This window comes from Diprion similis, chromosome 8 (genome assembly GCF_021155765.1).
Source record: "Diprion similis isolate iyDipSimi1 chromosome 8, iyDipSimi1.1, whole genome shotgun sequence".
Lineage (NCBI taxonomy): Eukaryota > Metazoa > Arthropoda > Insecta > Hymenoptera > Diprionidae > Diprion > Diprion similis.
Genome location: NC_060112.1, coordinates 7,495,413 through 7,516,649, shown reverse-complemented (window position 1 = coordinate 7,516,649; position 21,237 = coordinate 7,495,413). Strand labels below are relative to the sequence as shown.

At 33.9% G+C, this 21,237-nt stretch overlaps 1 protein-coding gene across 2 annotated transcripts in view; it reads right to left on the bottom strand.

Annotated features, from left to right (window-relative positions):
* Positions 1 to 18,596, bottom strand: part of LOC124409366 (QRFP-like peptide receptor) — a 37,121-nt gene extending 18,525 nt beyond the window's left edge. For both annotated transcript variants that reach the window (XR_006929511.1, XM_046886945.1), the window contains exons 1-2: positions 18,320 to 18,596; positions 13,491 to 13,621 (exon numbers count right to left, since the gene is read on the bottom strand). Coding sequence is in view for 1 of the 2 variants with exons in the window: in XM_046886945.1 (XP_046742901.1) it covers positions 13,491 to 13,621; positions 18,320 to 18,515 (327 nt within the window). In the remaining variant the exon portion in view is untranslated. The remainder of the gene's footprint in view (positions 1 to 13,490; positions 13,622 to 18,319) is intronic.
* Between the last annotated feature and the right edge of the window lie 2,641 nt (positions 18,597 to 21,237).

Genomic DNA, 21,237 nt, shown 5'->3' with positions numbered 1-21,237 from the left:
GGGTAGTAGAAGGAAGAAAAGGCAATGACAAAAACACTCTTTTCTTCGATAAAAAATGAAAATCGTTGTCAAAGTGCTGTAATGACTATCACGTATCAAACGTACGAGTATCGAACGTTTGATTCACAGTCACAAATATAGAAAATGAAAAATTTCTAAGGATTGTCAATTTTATAATTCTAAAAAGATTCGGGTGCCCGCACGGTTTGAAATTCGACATATTTTGATCCCCGTTTTGATTGAAAAAACGGCACAAATCCAGATGCTTGACTATCCAATTTATAGAAGGCGATGATAAGGCGAATCTTCAACTTCCGTAGTAAGATTGCCTTTCCATGTCGAAGAAGACTATCAGACGTCGCTTTCGCACTTTCCATTTCTCTTCTTCACTCGCTGCCGGCAGATGAGCGGTGATCGTTCTTCCGCGAACAAAACGGGTCACAGTAATTCCCTCCTCATAATAAAGCGCCGTGTTCTGTACCCCCGACCGTGACGAAGGTTAGGGGTTGCGGAAAAGTGTCAAGTAATTACAAGTCGTGACTATGGAAGAGAGAAGGGGGAGAGAAACGGTGGAAACCGCCAGCAACGATCACCGGGGACTTGTTCGTGAGAAAAATCTCTCACTGACGAACGCGGGGGATGAAATTTTGCAGCGTATTCCGCGGGGGAAAAATTCATTCGTTAATTCATTTTATGGCTTCAATTCCATAGCCATTCCTCGACTTCGTATAGAAACAAGAATTACAAGTCTCACAAAATCGAGCATTCGGATTTTTTTTATATACATATTAAAAGGCATTTCGTTTTAGAGCACTGTTTGTTGTTTTTTTTTTTTTTTTTGTTTTTTTGTTTTTTTTTCTGAAAAACTTGTTCTACACAATAAAAGAAATGCATCGTAAAATGACATTTTTCCAATTTCCAAATCCAATTACCTATCGACGAAACATTTCAAAGTTTTAGGTCATTCCGCACTTCAATTGTTACCACTCAGTCGTATTTAATGATACGGAATTGGTCTTGAAAGCATTCTTCGGAGAATCAAATTCTCTACAATAAAGTCCCTTGAGAGAAACCCGTAGTTCAATTATAACGGTTCGCAAATTATAAACTTCGTCTCGAAAGTTAATTTAATACATATACAAATGCATGATCAGTCGCAAAACAATAAGACTTTAGGTGAACAATTCAAATGACAGATCTATCGAGAATTTAATCTTGAACAAAATACTTCCAATGTAAAGTCCGTGTTATTACGCACCAATGAGTGGTAATAATTTATGAAAAAAAAAAAAAACCGTCCCCCTGATCTTAATCTAAACGGGGAAAATTAGGTTTTAAGAGATTACGATATTAAGAAAAAAAGAAAGAGAAAGGGGAGAAAAAATACCGCTGAAAAAACGAGACACCCTAATGCTGGTATGAACTCACACCAGGTAAGAGACGGTAATATATCCTGGAGCTTCGACGGGGTTGGCTGGATAAATACGTGAGGGGGTTACACTTATGTGCGAGGACTATGTGAGGCAGTAGCCGCGACTCGATCTCATCCCCTGCAAACAAAACTGCCTACAATTTTAGGCGAACGTGAATTTCACCTCTCCTCCCCAGGGACTCTCTCTCTCTCTCTATCTCTCTCCCTCCCAGTCCAGAGACGACAGCTAGACGACCTAGAACGAGGCGCGCGGGAACCGAGTGACCCGAAAAATCTGTTTTTAAACCCGAATGATAAATAGAGAAAACCGCGATACAGACGCTGATCGCCAACCCTTCACCTGAGGCTCGGGGATCAGAAAACACTCCTCGATAGATCTTATTTCACCTTGCGCTGTATCTTTCTCTCTTTAAAATAGAATGCCCTTTTTAAACTGTTTCATTCTCGGAAATTCATCTGCAAGATCTGTATATACCTGATTTATATATAGAGATTAACGGAAATTTCTATAAACCAGAACCTCTTGTTGATTAAAAAAAAAAAACAAAAAAAAAAACAGTAAACCAATTATATTTCTACCCTACATTCTGTCCATAAAAAGGAAGAAAAGAAAATTTGCGAGTTACTTTAAAATCGAATAAAAATAATTGGGGATACACTTTCGAACAAAAAAATTAAACAATTATTTTCCTCTTCAATTCGGTGGGAATCGGATTGTTGGTAAGAAAAAGAAGGAAAGAAGAATATTGTGAAAGGAGTTGAATTCCTTACACCAAATGACCGGTCGTACTTTCAAGTCTAAATTTGATTAACAATTGATTCGAGCACTCACGACCTCCTACCTTTCTTCCCTCTCAATTCCAAGTGCGTTAAAATATATTTTATTGATTGAGAGCTCGGGTTCACGAATTCGCAAGGAATAATTCTAAAATGAGGGTGAGGGTGAAGCAATACTCGTGTACACGTACTAAAGTGCCGGCTCCTTTCACTTCGGTGGCGTGAGTTAATTGGATCTCTTTATTACACGTTTACCAATTTGGATAAGTGTGTATGCATAGATACGTATAGGCCGATACACATCATAGATGTAACACAGTCGCAGCGATAAGGGTGGCGCACTTTGATGAGGAATTCGTAAATTTCAATCGATCTCTACCCACGCTTGTAAATCGCTGCTGAATTCGACACGTCACCATTATACGAGCAAATGAGAGAGAATAATTTTAGGTGGGAATAAGAAAAAATTGAAGAAAAAATTAAAAGTCTAGTCGCATGTCAAGTTATATGATTCGTTGAGTCGAGTTTTTAGGATAGAAATCAAAACGTGGTGCGAAATATGCATGATGAATATTAATTACAGATTCTCTTTAATTATCGATTGCTGCAGTAAAAACGAGGGAAAAATTAAAAGACAAAATTGTAAAGCTGAAATAATCAGAGGAGGAGGCTTTCGAGGAGGATGCTGGGAATGAAAGGAATTTAAAAGCACAGCTGCCGTCGCTGCGCAGAGTAATTCTACGCTCTTCTCCTTTCACATCGCCTACGGAATGAATTCTTGCCAGCGTTTTCATCATTTTCCCGGTAGCAGGTTGAGCGAGAAAAGCGAGTTTGCACGAATTTGAAGTGTGAAGGAAAACGAAAGAAAAAAAAAACATCTCCTTCGTCAAATTTCACAGCTTTTTAGCTGTCTCTGTGTGTGTCAGTGTGTGTGTGTGTGTGTGTGTGTGTGTATGGGTGTGTGTGTGTGCAAGGATTTTCGTGCTCAATATTTACGATATATAATAATACGTTGCTGAAACAGAGCATTTAGTGAACTGCAATTAGCTTTACTCAAGTAATTTCTAAAAAACGATATACCTAATTAATTTCTTCAGGGTTGAATAGTGGAAGAAAATATTGCAAACAGAAAATATGCTTATAGGAACACGTTTAATAATATATATATATATATATATATATATATATATGACTGACCGTTAACTAATTGCCTTAATATTACAACTGATGGCTAACAAAGTTCATCATATGTATATAGATATACATTTTAGCACATCCATGCTCACGTATGGCAGTTACAGAAAAAACGTTACGGCCTCGTCAATCGCGCAATTTAGAAGCGTAGAATCGAGAAAAAGAAATAGACGAGATAAAAATTGGACGAACAAGAAATGAAAAATGAAAAGAATTTCTGCATAAAACCACATCGCTTCTCTAAAACTCCCATGCATATATACATACTCGTTCGCTGACCAGATGTATTGAATTTTTTTCTTTCCCCTTGCACACGACGCGCTGCTTTAATTCTATACGTTTTCTCTTTCTCTCCCTTTTCTGTTTGAAAAAAAAAATTTTTTTTTCCTATTTTTGTTCTCCTTTATTTTCATTTTTCATTTTTTCCCTCGTTATTTTTCTGTATTGTAAGCGACTTCCACACATACATTATATGCATATATGTCGGTATAAGTGTAGTATAAATTCTGGTTGTAATATTTTCAACATCGTCGACGTCGTCAGCTTCGATAAAAAATTTTCAACCACTTTACCACTAGATATGTGAGTTATATGAAATTCGCTTTAAAGTGTGTGTAAATTAGGGTGGCTCAAAAGAAAAAAAAAAAAAAAAAGTTTTTTCTTCGATCTTGCATAAATATATGTTAATTTATCATGTTTTAATAATGCTCACCGAAAATCAGCTTGATTAAATAATTGGAAAGTTATCTTTTTTCATAAGGGATGAGGATATTTATTTGTGTATAGTGTTCTCGAAGAATGAGTTTTTTGCGTAAAGTGATTGATTTTGCATAAACTTTTGATCAAAGAACGTATTTTTGTGGGTAATAACCACGTTTAATGTACTTATTGGTGAACGATTTTCTGCACCAGAGGTGCTTTTTAGAGGTATACATATAAAAGTATATCCATGTGTAATAGCGAGACGATTTGTTTGAAACGTGACATTTTTTCTTCTTTTTATTCCTTCGCTTGAGACGGTGATTTTTCACCGTTTCGACAAAATAAGAGAGATGAAAATAAAGAAGAGAAAAAGAATTGCAAAAAAGGAAAACTATTGCTGTAAAAGCGAGAATCGGACAAATGAGAAAGAACAAGACGTGAGAAAGAGAAGAGAAAAAAATCGGGGCTTGCCAATTGATTTCGCGAACCTTTGAAACGACCCGAAGGCATGTTGGTCGAGATCGCGATATCGGGGAAAAAATTTTCGTCACCTGAAGTAGAGAAAGCGAGAAGAAAGCGTAAAAGAAAGCGCCTAAAAAAAAAAAAAAAATTACCGCGTACGTTCAAACAAATCGTAACAAAAGAATATCGATCCGTTGCGCGTAATCTTTACCTCTGGGGAAGAACGAGAACGAGAAAGTAAAAAGAAAAGAATTAAATAAAAAATGAAATCCTTAAAAACAAATTTTCGCAGATAAATTTTTACCACACATGAAGGAAAAGAATATTTTTTTCACATTTCAAAATCCCACTCCATCGGTATATATAGTGAATAATAAATAATTAATTATATACTCGCCGATTTATAAGATGTGTCGATTTTTAAAAACTTTACGTAAAATAAATAAATGGTTTTAATAAACCCAAAATATATTATTATTCTTTCAAGTTGAGAATTTGTTCGGTGGTTCGTACAGTGTGAATTGCTAACGACAGAATGGTCCGTCGTCTGCTATAGTTCAATGCGCATGCGTCACGGTCCACTGGCAATTGTTTACCAGGATGACCAACCGTCATAAATTCAGAAGACGCATCGCCGCGATGTATCTAACCTCAAAAAAATTAACAGCCATTGGTGCTGAATACAAATGTCAGCGACAAGTGTGAAAATTTTTTGAGGTTAGGGTCACGACGGTTGGTCACCCTGGCAAACAACTACTCTCGGATTATAGCACATGCGCGTTAAACTATAGCAGACGACGGGCCATTCGGTCGTTAGCAATTCGCACTATATATCTATATTCTACAATTACTTGATGAATTAATAAAACGAAGAGAATTATTTTCACCCTTCAACACGAATTTTGCACGAGGATGAAAGTGTTTGATTGGATTTTTTCCCGTTTCTTGATCCCTGCGCGCATCCTTTGAAAAGGATATGATGCGCATCCACAATCTACGTGAGCACATATATATCTTTATGCTGGTTTCATAGCTTCTCTGACCAATCCCGAAGCCCCTCAACCAAGTCGAAAGAGCCGAACAATATCCGACGTAGCCAGTCTACCCCTTGTCATTCCAATCATCCCCAATCAGTACGACTGTCCGAAAGCGAAAACGAACGCGAAGATTCCCTCGTCTCGTCGTCAGCGTCAATTCAAGGTGAATTTCGTAGCAGGCAATCAGTCTGATCGTCTCATTACAAGCGCGGGGCTGCGAATTCGTTGTCTCATTTTTATTCACCCCCTTCAAACCCTCGGAAGAAGAATTTTCTTCTTTCACTCTTAATCCGAAATTTTTTTGCCTCCTATTTTTTTATTTTCTGATCGTAATGACGAAAAAAGAGGAAGAAATGACGGAAGGAAGTAAGAAAGGAACTTGATGGAACAGAAGTGATATTTGAAAATTAAAAAATTCATCCAACATCAAACAAAAATGAAATATTTGCCATTTAAATCAATTATTTGTGTTTCACCTCGCCCGTGAACTTTGAACTTTTTTTTGAATTTTGTTTTTCGTTCCACTCAGTGTCTGAATAAAACTAAGCAGAGATTCGAAGGGGTATGTAAGATTTGAGGGTCTGTGTGTGTGTGTGTGTGTGTGTGTGTGTGTGTGTGTGTATATATATATATATAAGCTCCGCGTGAGATCTCGACGTTTGGAAATCGAATGGGACCCAATAAAACCTCGGCTATTCATCGGATTCCGTAAAGGTCGAGGATTCGACGGCAGTACGTTGGGAATTTTATGCTTTCTCTCTGTCCGAAGAAGGGAGGGAGGAGTGACGGAGGCTGCGGGATGTTTTCACCGACGATTCCCGATCCCCGAAAATGGAGGCGACTTGATACTGAGTCATCCTGACCGTACGAGTAAGCTCCGAAAGTGTTTTGTCCCGACGCGGCGTGCTTTTTTACTTTTTTGTTTTTTGCTCTTTACTTCTCGATCCTTTCATCCCCTGAGTTGCCATCTTCGCGGGATGGGTGGAAAAATCAAGGATATAAACATTACGTTAAATATGTGTCAATAAGTCATGACTTTGAGTAAAATGAAAAGGAAGAAAGAAGAATAAATGAAAGGTCGGGGAACGGATCGTAATTATCGTGCGGAAGATCTTTTAGCAAAGAGAAAAAAAAAAAAAAAAAAAAAAAAAAAACAGGGAATAAAAACTCGTGAAATTAGGGAGAGAGCAGAAAAAAGAGTTTATTACGCTCGCGACAAAAAAAAAGCTGTTGGAGAAAATTGCAAGAAAATTAATACTTCGACGGTCAGTTTTTCCTGTAAACTGGAAACGTGAAAGAGCGAAAAAATTAAGAATGTGTGGAATGTGAGCGTTGAGGCAAAAAATCGTTCGATACAAAAACATGACCGAGTATATAATCAGTGATTGAAAGGTTACATTCAAGTCGAATCTTGATTCTAAAGAAAAAAAAAAATATCCTTCTGATCGTGAAAATATCAATTGATTGAATATTAACAACTTCAGAAAATTTCACACTATTCATTAATTATTAAAATAATGATTCAGAAATAAAGACGTTATAAATATTGCGCGAAATCCAACTTGGACAATTCGTGGGTATTTCATACGTGTTAAAAATGTGCCATTTTTTTTATGAAAATCGGGAAAGCATTTGAACAATGAATAATATTATTAATGTAACAATTGTTTCCTCCATCACGATGACTTTTTTTTTTTAAATTAAATGCGACTAGATTATCAGTTGCTCAGTAAAACTATGAAAACCATTATCTATGTTATCCTTTTTTTGTTTCGACAAATTTTGCCGAGTTTCACTCTCAATTAACCTTGAAAACCGTACGTAAAAGCGATCGAGAGATAAAATTGCAAGCAAAGAATAAAAAAAAGAGGGTGGAAAAAAAAAAAATAAAAGAAGAAAAAAAAAAAAACGATTACGAAAAGAAGGTAAACAGTGTAACAATGATCGATGTAAAATCGAACAAAAGAACGCGATAAAATAAAATGACCCATCAATTTAATGTTCGGTCGACTTTCGTTTTTCCGTTAACTTACAAAGAGAACGGAGAAACGAAAAACGAAAATAAGAGACGAAGGAAAGCAAATACGCGTTATAAAATATAACGGTGGTAATGAGACCCGGGAGGCGGGGGAGGGAGGGGTGGTTGATATCAAGAGAGGGTTATCAGGGTATACAGCTCAGAAATTGATAATCTCCCATTGTACGGAATCCGTTGGGTTCGCGTAATCTCATGGCGGTTAATCTTCGGGCTAATCAAAACCGACGCGTTGCTACAATATAATCACCTTCAGTCCATACCCCAATACACATGTAGCAGATTATTTGATCCCCGATCAAAGTCCGGGAATTCATGTATACTAAAATTTTTTCACATTTTTTTTTCAATAAATATACAAAAAATTATTCAGCGTTACGCGTTATTTAATAGGCAAGGGATGTAAAATAGATTCAAGAATTATATTAGGATTAAATTTTTTCAGAATTTTATATTGTATATATAAGTTTTTGGTTTTTCTAACTACATGTGGAACGGAATGTTTGTGTATAATGTGACCAGATATGTTATGTTTTACCATATACATTTAGATAAACATGTGTATGTGTCGTGAAAATAAATTTACTAGCCACTTATCTACATAATTTTCAATTGTAAACGACGGACGGAGCAAGAGTTTTCTTTTATGTTTAAACCGAGAAATGTTTAACGATGATCAATTCGCTAGGAGTGAAAAATAAAACCAAGAATAAAAAAACGTGAAAACTTTTTTTAAACCTCAAACATGCGCGGTGTAATAAATCGAAACTTCGTGCCGATCGTTTACACACACGCGTTGTATAAATTACGTGACATTATGTATTCTGCGGTCGATAATATAGCCGGGATTTGTAAATGATTGAGGAGGGGGTGGTTCACACTGCAGAAGGTAAACACACGCGCGCATACCGATTGAAGTAATTAAGGGTGGTTTAAGGGGGCGCGATATTAAGCGAGCGAATTCCGTGTACCATGATATAAAAACAATATTGATGGAGTTGTCAGTTTTATCGGAATGAATCCCCCACCCCCACCCCCAGGTACTCCCATTTAATAATACATCCTCGCTATTACATTTGGGAATTCAATTATGTAACGCAAGTTTAATATACATTCAATAAAATACCAACAATCCAATCCTTTTATTAATTATAATTATTCCTGTGAAAAATAATTCTTAAGAATCGGTATTTTTTTTGGACCGTCACAGTGGTCACCTTCCCCTTAAATTTTACAGTTTTTGATGCAAATGAATGTGGTAGATTAAAAAAATATACACATAAAAACTGCCGATCCTACGCAACATCTATAAGAAAAAAAAAGAGAAACAATTGGCAATAAAAAGTCAGTGCAATAATGTTTCTTTTTCTCGTGTTTTCCGAATTTCTTATGACCATTCGCTCTCCTCATACCTTAAGAACACCTTCATTGACAGCGACTTTTGCACGTCTTCGAAACGTTATAACTTCGAAAATAAATAACTTTTATCTACACTTCCGAGCGTTTCCATTAGCCACGTGTTCGTATGCTAATTTGTTTTTTCTTCTATTTTCCATTTTCCACAGACGTTTTCGATTGGCAGCGATGACAGGGATCGTTAAATTGTCACGTTCTACGTTTCAACGTTTTAACGTTTCGACCCCAGGCATAAAATCGGTGTGATAAAAGCATGTCCACGCATATAAGTGTAAAGCAATAAACACGCGAGTTATAAAAATAAACGTAAAGAAGTTAGAGAAAAAGGAGACGAAAAAGAAGAAGAGGAGGAGGTAGAAAAAGAAACGTTCGTTTCAACGCAACAGGCTAAATTGCTGTTAAAAACGTCGAGGACAGCAATCGACTTTTTATATACATTTATGTATAATACTGAATACATAATACCGCCTTTATAGGACTCGCTGATAAATCAATTCAGCGGAAACTCGAAGTGAAAGGAGAAAGAAGAATAAAGAAAAACTCGTACACACAATCAAGAAAAATTGAAAAGTTACAGGAGCAGTGAAAATACGAGTGAAGAGGATGACGGTAATAAAAAAAAAACACGGGAATAAGAAAGAAAGAAAAAAAGAAAGAAGGAAAAAATAAATATATATATATATATTGTATCCACACAAATAACTAACTTTGTTTCATGTAGACAGAGTGTCAGAAATTCTTAAACAAACCACGTTTCGTGAAACTCTCGCTTCAAAATAACGTTGTAAATACAATTCCGTCTTTTCTTTTTTCTTCTCACATATATCTTTACCTTTCTCTTTATCTCTAGCTTATACGCGAAACTTCTCCTCTCTGTGTTGATTCTCACCGCGGTTCGTTATGTTTCATTAGTCTACTTTTCGGTTTTTGTTTTTCGTTTTTTGTTGTTGTTTTTTTCTTGTTTTTTTTTCTGCCGTTTTTACTAACAATTTATTTCATTTTATCTTCCGTTTCTTCAGCACTCGCCTCTCGTTTAATAATGCTAGCTTCTTACTTATACTCTCGTCGCAGAAAATACTAGACAAACTCGTTCCGTGAGATATGATTGTGGCCAAAAGGACTGTGAAAACCGAGAAAGGTAGAAATAAGAACAAGAAAATATTAGGATCAAGATTAAAAGGTGTGAATGTTATATACATATATATGTACTTATGTGCAAGATAGCCGCGAAGAAAATAGAATACAACCAGCTAGTAGTTTTCGAGCAGAATTATATACCCCTGTACAAAAATTTATTTGATGTTCCATTATGTATACAAGAAAAGTTTGTCGAGAGAACTTGGGAGACTAAAAATATAAATCTGCACAGCGACGGAAAGCCCGAAAGCTAAGCTTGCAATGCATGGATAAAAAGAAGAAAAGGACAGAGAGAATGTGAGAAAGGAGAGAAAAAAGAAATGGAAACAAAATATTTATACTGCGAATAGTAGTAATAATAATAATTTTAGCGTTAAAGAAGATAAAATAAAGGCGGAAGAAAATTTTGTTGCAGTTTAATTTGTAAGCGGCTTTTGAAATACTTTTCAAAATACTATAAGCATTCAATTTCTTTACGAAAGTAAAATCAATGTTCAATTTTCAAGTTAAAGCTTATTACAATAATAAGGTATGAAAATTCGATGACCTATAAGATTCTAAGTAGGATGACAATTTTTATGCCCTGATGTATTAAAGGAGAAGAAAAATCGCGAATGAAACCGTCGATGGTAACTTTCAATCGGACGAAATGGTTGGAGTCGTTTCAAACTTACACGCGGCGTATGATGACACGCAATTTATTATTATACAACCCCGTCCAATCATCCAATCTATGCATCTCAAGTGTTCGGATCTGAACGAACTATTCTTGTCTCGTTGAGACGCTGTTTTTTCTTGTCAACGATAATTTATAAGCCATTTATACAAACTACGTGAGCCTTCTTTTAGCGATGGGACAATTTCCTTCCACCTCAATTCATCCCTTTTTATCACCGTTTCGTCACGTCTCGCCGTTCGTTAACTCGATACATTAATTATTGTTACACCTAATAAACAATCGATTGTAAAAATCGCCGAGTCGATTACGATGCACAGAAAAATGAAATGATAATGAAATCGGAATAAATACTTGGCAACATTGGTTTTCTGTTAGTATGATTTCATCGAAAAAATTTTTGGAGTTTGGGAACAAAGAATTTACGAACAAAATTCTCATTATACTAAAAATCATCCCCATAATCACGATTTCATTCGTAAATTCTACGATTTCTGAAAACTTAAAATTGATGAAAAAAATCAGGACAGCAAGAAAAATTCTTTTTTTTTTTGCTGAATTGCGATATCAATTCGAACCTGTATAAAAATCGAATTTATTATACGTTATACACGTTTGTGTATAGGTATACAATCGTGTAATCAGGATCGCTAGATTGAACTTGAACGAACTCTTGCGTCTATAATATAATCTAAGCTTGCAAGCTTGCTGCAGCTGTGAACGAAGAGTGGAACATATTCTAGAGGCGAAATTGAATCGGGCCTTCAATTTTATCGGATATTTAAGGCAGGAAAATCTCGTAGCTAGAATGCAAGCGTGAATACATTTGTTGCTCGACGAGATGTAATAAATTCTCGTTCTCTATCTATTTCCCTCCATCTTTCCACCTATCTTCTATTAGCGCAAGTCTCTTTCTATTTCTGAGCAGCTCCACTCTTTAATGAAAATAAAATATATCCTCAACAGCAATGCCAAGTTCTATAATCGTACTCGGTCACCGATGCGAAATCTTCATCGTACCGCACGCAAATAATATTATACGAATCGCTTATAGCTCTCGCAGCTTGCAAGAAAAGCTTTAACAGACTCGATTTAGATGCTGATTTTTTCATCCCGTAGGCATATAAAGAAGAAAAAATACTTTAAAATCGTCGATTCGAATTTAAACTTGACAGGAAATCCTGAGGCTGATCGACATTTATATTCTCAGGAAAAAATTACTTCTTTTCTACACTTTTAAGCAATCGACCGATTCAATTACAAACCAATAACGTTCTGTGCGGCGTTAATTACAAAATACATGTAACCCGATTTTCATTATCCTAAAGTGGATTTTTCAATCGCAACAAATTTTTTGCCTCACATTCCTATTTCTGTTTTTCAAACTAATTCTTGCAATCAAATCAATTCTCTGCGATTTATGATATAGTTTTTCTTACCGGATACTGAGGTACACAATATCCATGTTTTCTTATGTTTTTTTTTTTTTGGATTTGAAGATGAAATTACACCGACGAAATAAAAACGCCATCGAACGAATATAAAGTGTAATGCAAATACGGTATTTATTATCCCATCTCGTATATTGTATATATAGAATTTAAAATTCAATCAAACCAATGCATAATTTAAACAAGGGTCACATTTTATTAAATCGTCGTATAAAAATATATATATATATAATTTAGACTGTATCAAAAAAATCGACAATTTTTTTTTTGAAAAACATACTGAAAATATTGTTCAGGATACCGAAAAAAGGCGCCTGTTAAAATGGGAGCTCTTAATTTTAATTTTAAGATGTGCCTCATCGCGATTTTCTACTTTCCATAAGAATAACATGGCAAAAATGGTTCTTGCTCCTTGCGATTTGTATAACTAGATAACGACACGTCGTACAGAAAATTCATAAACATGTTTTTGTAGGAAATGAAACGTTCTACAAAAAAGGTCTCTTGTCATTTTACGATAAATCTATTCTTTCAAAAGTTATTTAAGGTCAAACATCAACAAAGGACCTCAAATAACTTTTGAAGGAGTAGATTTATCGTAAAATGACAAGAGACCTCTTTTGTAGAACGTTCAATTTCCTACAAAAACATGTTTATGAATTTTCCGTACGAAGCGTCGTTATCTAGTTATAAAAATCGCAAGGAGCAAGAACCATTTTTGCCATGTTATTCTTATGGAAAGTAGAAAATCGCGATGAGGCACATCTTAATATTAAAATTAAGAGCTCCCATTTTAACAGGCGCCTTTTTTCGGTATCCTGAACAATATTTTCAGTATGTTTTTCAAAAAAAAACTTGTCGATTTTTTTGGTATAGTCTAATATATATATATACATAAGTCCGTATACACGTGCATAAAATTTATTCTCAATTAAGAACCGAGTAGTTTAAAAAATCATTCATCAATTCAATCATCGAACCAGCGGCAGAGTGAAAATATATGTCAATATATAAGATAAAAAGACGAAATTGTGAAAAAAAAAACAAATAGCGAGGTAATAAATTTTCCATAAGTATATAATAATGAATCTAACTTCTATTCCAATTCAATTTTTACAAATAATCGATAGTTTGATTGAGAAAGAATAGATGAAAATAAAAGAATTCTCACCTTTACCGGTATGCAGAAGATGATCAGGAGCAAATCGGCCATCGCTAAACCGCCGAGGAAAACGTTTGTCGGTGTTGCTGGCAAAGGTCTCAGCCGAGGGCAAAGAGTCGATGCGATGATCAGCACGTTGCCTGCAAGAAAAAAGTAATCAGAGCCATGAAACGAGAAAGTAGAAAGAAAGTAAAAGAAAAAAAAAAATAGAAAAAAAATCATGTAGTAAAATTTAAAATAAACTTCAAGTATATAAATATATATATAAGAAAGAAATTGTTGTTGGAATTTAATTTTCCAAGCATTATGATATTATACACACATTGATTCGCATTTGATGAAAAATTTTCTTCAACCCAAAGTTATTAGTGTATATATAATATTTTGAGGTCTAATTATGGGATTTTTCATTCGTTCAATGATTACGATGGTTTTTTTTTCTTTAATGTATTCATTTTTTTCAGAAATTCTTATGCCTTGTCGAAGAACGAAAGATAAGAATAAAGAAAAAGAAGAGAGATATATCCGTTTCACCCTTACGGTTCAATGAATATCGACGTTGTAAGTATATGTAGAACATACGATATATCGTATAGATTTGCAGGACCGAATTCCGACATGAGGAGAATTTAAATATATCGGAAAGAAATTTTTTAGCTATCGTCTCGTTATTCGGAATGGTTAGAATCATAGTTATGTGACACCATTGTCGAAAACTCGCGAGAATCCAATCATTTGAGAATTAATTACCTTGTATAATTACTAATCAGAGTATTTGAAATTGAATAATTTGTTCTGTAACATGAGTAATGATAATTCTTTTGCTTCATGATAAATAATGGTTTTTCTTACAACGTAAATAATGGTCATTTTCTAAGATAAATAATAATGGCGCTTGGCGTAAATTTGTAAATCATCTTGTTTTATTTTGGTTAAATAACCAATTTATTCATTTTAGATGCTCGGTGCACGTAATTTCTTCGATTTTTTAGTTGTTTTTGTTTGTTTCTTAAAACGTACGTAAAGATTGGTTTGAATTAAAAATAGTCCAGATTGTCAAGTTACTGTGCTTCCGAAGTTGTATTGATTAAAAATTAAGAAATTTTATTTAAAATTTTAGTATCAAGTTATTAAAATCATAGAAATTGATTCTCCACTGCCATACAGTTAGATTTGAGTCTGATTTGAATGTATACACGATTCCGTTTATGTCGCGTGATAATATTATTAGCAAGATTCTCGTCGAGTGAATCGTTGATGAATATCTTTGAAAAAAAATTTCATATTATGAAATTTATTACCAAAAAAACTTGGCAGAAAATAAACAAAAAAAAAAAAAAAAAAAAAAAAACACCAACAACCCTCAGACACATGGCGTGGTTGGTACTGTGTTATTCGGCCCTGTATGTTGATATGTATTTGACGGTGAGAGAAAAGAGATGCGAGGATTTCACACCTTGTTATAAGTCAGGGGCAAAAGTCGCGGAAAATGATCGTTGAGATGCGAAACGAAGCGTGAAGAGAGGAGGAGAAAGACATCTGCACTTTTTCAGGGAGGAAAAACTGACAATGAGAATGGTAAGAAGGAAAAAACAACGCAAAGGGAAAGGAAATATCCGAAGAGAAAAAATTGGCACGATTTTTTAGTGTTTCAACAAATCCAAGAAAGTAAAGATAAGATTCTAGTCGAATTGACCTGGTATTTGTTATATAATTTATACAGTTGTCTGAGAACAGATATAAAGATACTAAAAATTTGATATCTGATCTGTATATATGGAGCGTTCCACGCTAAATCGGACGTTTTGAAGAATTTTGATTTCTAAGTTCCTCAATTTTTTTGATATTCATTAGCACTCCTCAGAAGAGCATTTTTGGTAAATTTTGACAGTTTTTTGATTACTTGTTAAAAAAATATGAAATTTTCAAAAAAAATCGAAGGATACACTTACTTTTAAAAACACAATTTAACAACCTCAAAAATCTTATTAAAAAACACTTTGAATATTTTTGTTATATTTTTTCTGTAAGAATGATCTTAAAACAAAGATTTAGAAACAGAACAACTTCAATTTGGACCATGATTAAAAAAATTCTGAACAAAAAACCAAAAAAAGAGAGATGAAAAAAAAAAATTGATATTCTTTCAACGAGTAATCGAAAAAAAAAACAAATCTCCAAATTCACCAGAAAGGCTCTTTTGAAGGATGCAAGAGAATATAAAGAAAAAAAATTGAGGAAATCAAAAATCAAAATTTTTTTATTTCAGGTGTGGCCCGTCGGAAAATCGATTTTTTTTTTTTTTTCTTATGAAATACCCCAAAGTATATATGTATATACACAATATGTGTAACACTGGTTTGATTGAAATTATCTGATTCAATTCATTTCGTGATATGTAGCGTATTGTGTATATACACGCTGCGCTCGAGCGTACAAGTATAAGCAGCATCAGGATCAGGATCAGGATCAGGATCAGGATCAGAATGAGAAGCGGCTTCCGTGTCGAGAGTTAATTTTCCCCGTCCGTGAAGCTCGCGTCCGAATTAGTCAGCTTATTACATATACATGTAACATATAGGTATCCTAGCAGGGATGAGAAATTCGATTTATCACCGGGATCACACTCACGAGATTCAGTGAAGTGTAACGCGTCTTGTTTACCTCGACAGTTACGCGAAATCCGTTAAGTTCTAATTTTAAGCAGCAAAACTATACTTTTCATCCTCCCCCAGAAAAAAATAAGATATATATATATATATATACATATATTTCATACTATACGTATATATATAGTATACATGATATTTCATTTTCTACTCGTGTTTTTTATGTAATTCGTGCGACCGTATAAGATTACAAATTCGGAAACGAATAAATTTGAGAATAAAAAGAAAAACAAAAGGGAAAAAAAAGAAAACAGAAAATGGTACGAAAATGTTAAAATTCAAACGCAGCCGCGAATATTTTTCTTTCGCTTCCCTTTTACAGCCGTCTGCTGTTTTTCATGTTTAAAAAAAAAATAAAAAAGAAAAAAGAAAAACTTTTAGCGACGATGATTCTTCACTTGTCATGTTACATTTTGTACCCTCTACATGAGAACAATTCACTCCATTCGGTTTCACCGTTCTCAATTACCCTAAATACACACCGCGGGTCAACGTTGATAAATTGAAGGGTGTAATAAGAAGAAAATTAGTTTAAAAAAATAATAATAATAATAATAATAATAAAATAAAAGGAACAAAAAACCCCAACGATTACACGACGAAAATTTATCTGAAATTTATATTCCTATAATAATGTTAATTGCGGTGATAATAATCAATTTGTCTGTACAGATCTATAAATTATTACATGTAACGGGGAGAGGCTTAATTTTGTCAGATTTGAAACGACCATAAAGGAAAAAAAAAAAAAAAAAAAAAAAAAAAGATTTCATCAATATTACTGCCATTTTGATTTTCGAATTTCTCTTCTTGTCGCGATACTTTTCTAAATGCAGAAACGACTTAATTACGCACTAGTCCATATGTTACATGGTATAGGTATCTGTAACTAAAATACTGCAGCACGCGAGTATGCATACTGAGTATGCTTATGCATACACGTACGTACGCATGTGTGTATATATACATATACATATACAATGTATGGGAAGGTTTAGAACCTGATATACCTAAGCTGGCAATCAGCTAAGGCGATTATCCCACTACCACTCCGCTCTCAATCTCTGCTCTCTTATCACAGTGATTAATGCTGCTCTTATTCTTCTTGTATACACACATATATACATATACATATACATACTTATACATACACGTGTAATATAGGTGTATACGTAAGTGAATTTGGGTACGTATCTAAACGTAGCCTCGTGATCCTATCCAACAAACTGCAACCCAGCCGCTCAAAACGGGAAACTCGGAAGATAAAAATCAATATTTCGAATGGCTGATAGATCGAAATTTCAAACATGCGTAAATAAAATAACGAAGGATGAATTGTTAGAAATATTGAGCTACTGAGTGGTAGTCATTCCGATCAACAACACTTTCGAACAATTCATCCTCCGTTATTTTATTTACGCATGTTTGAAACATTGACTCTTTTAAGTTTTAACCTCCACCTCTCGAAACCATTAAAAAAACTAAAAAAAGCAAAAACCAAAAAAAAAACATCCAATGTTCGAAACACGTAGAAGAATGGACTCACGGAAGTTTCACATTGTACTAGCAGTCGATGTATATATATACGTTAGGTATGTTACATTATACCTACATGGTAATAAAGTTAGATACGTATGCATATATAGTTACTATAATTTGTAAACATATAATTTATATGAATAGGTACGCGGTGGGCTGCATATTTATTAAGTGTCGAATTCTTATTCAAATTTTGACGTTACGTAATCCTTCTTTATTTTTTTTTCTCCAATCATTTCATACCTCTTCGTTTTTGCCTCTTCAGATGTTTTTCATTCTGTTTTCTTTTCTTGATCGCGCACCTGCCCAATTTCATACAGTGAATATATATTACAACGTGCGAACTTATATTTATGCACGTACATACGGACAATAATTTTCACACTACTCGGATAGTCGAGGCTGATGATTTTTTTTCATTTTCTTTATTCTTTTTTCTTTTACCATTCACTTTTCCATTGTTTTTCCCTGATATTTCCTATCGATTTTTTAACGAAGTATGTGCAGAAATTCGATGTCGTCGTAGAAAAATAGAGATAAGAAATGACAGAAATATAAGCATAGATGGAAAACAAAATGGAAAATCGTACGTTTGTGTGCATAAGTATTCGTATAGATCGATTCACTTACCAGCCAAGCCGAGGAAGAAGGTGAGGCTATAGACGACGAGGGCAGGTGCCAGTTCGACCCAGTCGAAATAGTTGAAGGAAAAAACCGGGTCGTAATCCCCGTAGTCGGTTTCGTTAATCGTATCATTAAACGTTCCATTTTTAACGAACATTGACACGACGTCGGCATGATCGATAATCACCGAATCCTCCGTCATTTTTACACTTTAGGATTTTCACTGATTTTTACAACATTAGTATGTATGCGTGGGTAATTTATTTTCTCTTCTTTTTTTTGTTTTTTTGGATTGTTTCAATTTTCACTGTTTTCGTTTATACAACATTATTATTACGAATAATGATAATACGTGGAACGAGAGAAGAATAACGGAGTGAAAAGTAAACGAAATTGAATAACGAAACTGCGATTTTTTTCTCGATTTCTTATATTGATTTCTGTCTTTACAAATTTTTTTTTTTTTTTTTTTTTTAATTTTGTATTCTCATCAAATCATCGTTATTCCGAATTTTATTAACATCCGATCGTATTTTCACTAGAAGATTGTTATTATTATTATTATTATGCAGTTTAAAATAGACGAAAATTTATTGTTTTTCTATTATTGTATCAAAATTCTATTATTATATACACATATGTACACACACACACACAGTTCATTGCGTAATATTTATGTCACATATGAATTGAATTCAGATCAAATAGTGTATTGCAAAGAATCTTTCGCACATGACATAAAGGATATTTAAAATAATAAAAAAAAAAAAAATGAATAAAAAAAACGAGCAAAATTTGATATACCTATAGTATAAAAATCGTCCGGCATATGTTAAAATATGTAATGAAATTTAAAACCTAATCAATTCTGAAACAGAGAGTCAAATGTCGTCGCTCACCGGAAGCGTGGCGACGAAATTTTTTTGATCAACTTCCGGATTTTGAATTTCCGCCGAGCGCTTCAGCTGCTGTCTACAATCCCGGCGATCGGATCATCGTTAATTAGTCGTTAATTAAAGCGGTATTATTTATAAAACTGTACTGCACCGCAACGCGATGATATTTATATTTGATGCTAGTGAATAATAAGTGACATATCGCGCTGTGCAGAAATTGGCGCAAGGTTCGATCAAAATTTCCTCCCTCTCTTTCTCTTTTTCTCTCCGATTCCCTCAGATTCTTTATCTCCGTCGTACCTTTTATTATATCTCAACGGCGCAACTGACACGCGATACGTGTTGCACAAATAGAAAAGGTCGGAAGCTTCTGATCCGTTTTTTCCTTTTCTCTTTTCTTTAATTTCCTATAGTCTTGCAACTAAGTGCTCAATTATCGATTGTTATATACTCTATGTATCAGCTGTATTATACATAAAGGTTTTATACGCTATTATTATCGTTGCTCTTATATTCTTCCATGTTGTCAAAATTCGCGACATTTTACTTTTTTCGCTCAATTCATCTTCTCGTTCATCAATTTACTCAATTCGTAAATCACTCATTATTCACGCTTGCTACGCTTTACTACGTATAGAAAACGCAATGCAACGATGACTATGTAATTTTTTATGTGTATATATATATATATATATATATATTATATATATAGTGTGTGTACGTAAATATAGGCAAGTGTATCGGCATATGGAAACGATTTACTGTAAATCGTGCGCCACGCTCTAAACCGAAATGAATGTGCAGAAGATTTTACGACCTCATTATCTTATTCATCCACGTATTATGCATACGACTTTTTTCCTATGACAATCTTTACTTCGTCGTTATTTTATACACAAAACACAGTAGCGTTGATTATTTATAACTTTGTAATATATTATATATACCTGATTATGTAATTCGCTTAAAATATGACAAAGCTGATCAATATATATGTATACATATAATTTGGAAGATTAAGGGGAAACGTGGCGAAAAAAGAAATATATGTTACAGAATTACAACATTTAATCCCCTTTCTTCAATCGTATCAATTGAATTATTACGTTAATTATATACATAGATCATTATGTGCAATCGATAATTGAATTGAGTTAGACATAGAGAAAAAAAAAAAAGAAATGAGAAGCCCGAGATAGAGAAGAAGAGAAAAATTTCTTCAACAACTTGAGACGCGAATGTCTCTCGTTTCGGGGTGACGAGACCGCTATCTGACAAATTATAATTCGTCGTCGATTAATCATCCCGTCTATCAATTCCCATGATCTATCTATCTATGTTCACTTGGTTTCGTTAAAACAAATATTTTGATACATACGAGACGACGTACGCGACGCGAAGGAATAATTCATGTGTGCCTCAGAATAAAAACAAAAAAAAAAAAAAAATAAGTACGATACAGTAAAGTGATACGAATATTTTTCTTGTAATACTTGTGACATTTTTATATTATATATAAATAGATAAAATAGCGCGTTGGAAGATAATCGCGTTTATATTTAGGGTTCGATTTTTTTTTTTTTTTTTTACAGAAAGGTCGAAAGGCTGGACGATAAATATAATTAAAGAAAATACGTGAATTATAAAATTTAATAACGATTCAACGTTTATACCCTATCAATATGGTCAAGTTTCAGTGAAATGCAACGTTTCGATGAAGCTGAAAATATTTTCTCGTTTTTGCGTAATCAACGTTTATCTTTTTTCGTCTGGTTAGTTAATATAAAAAAAATTTGTGTACTGAAAATTAAATTGCTTCTTTTATTTATTTGTTTATTTTTTATTTTTTTTTTTCTTTTTACATTAAAGAAAAATTTTTACTTTTCAAATTACGTTTTCATTATAATAAACCAAAGCACTGTGAATAGTTGAAATATTTTCCTCCTCCTGTGGTAATTCATAATTTCACTTCTGTGTGTAGCAAATGAACAAATAACACAGTGTGACGAAGTAATTCGAAGTAAGACA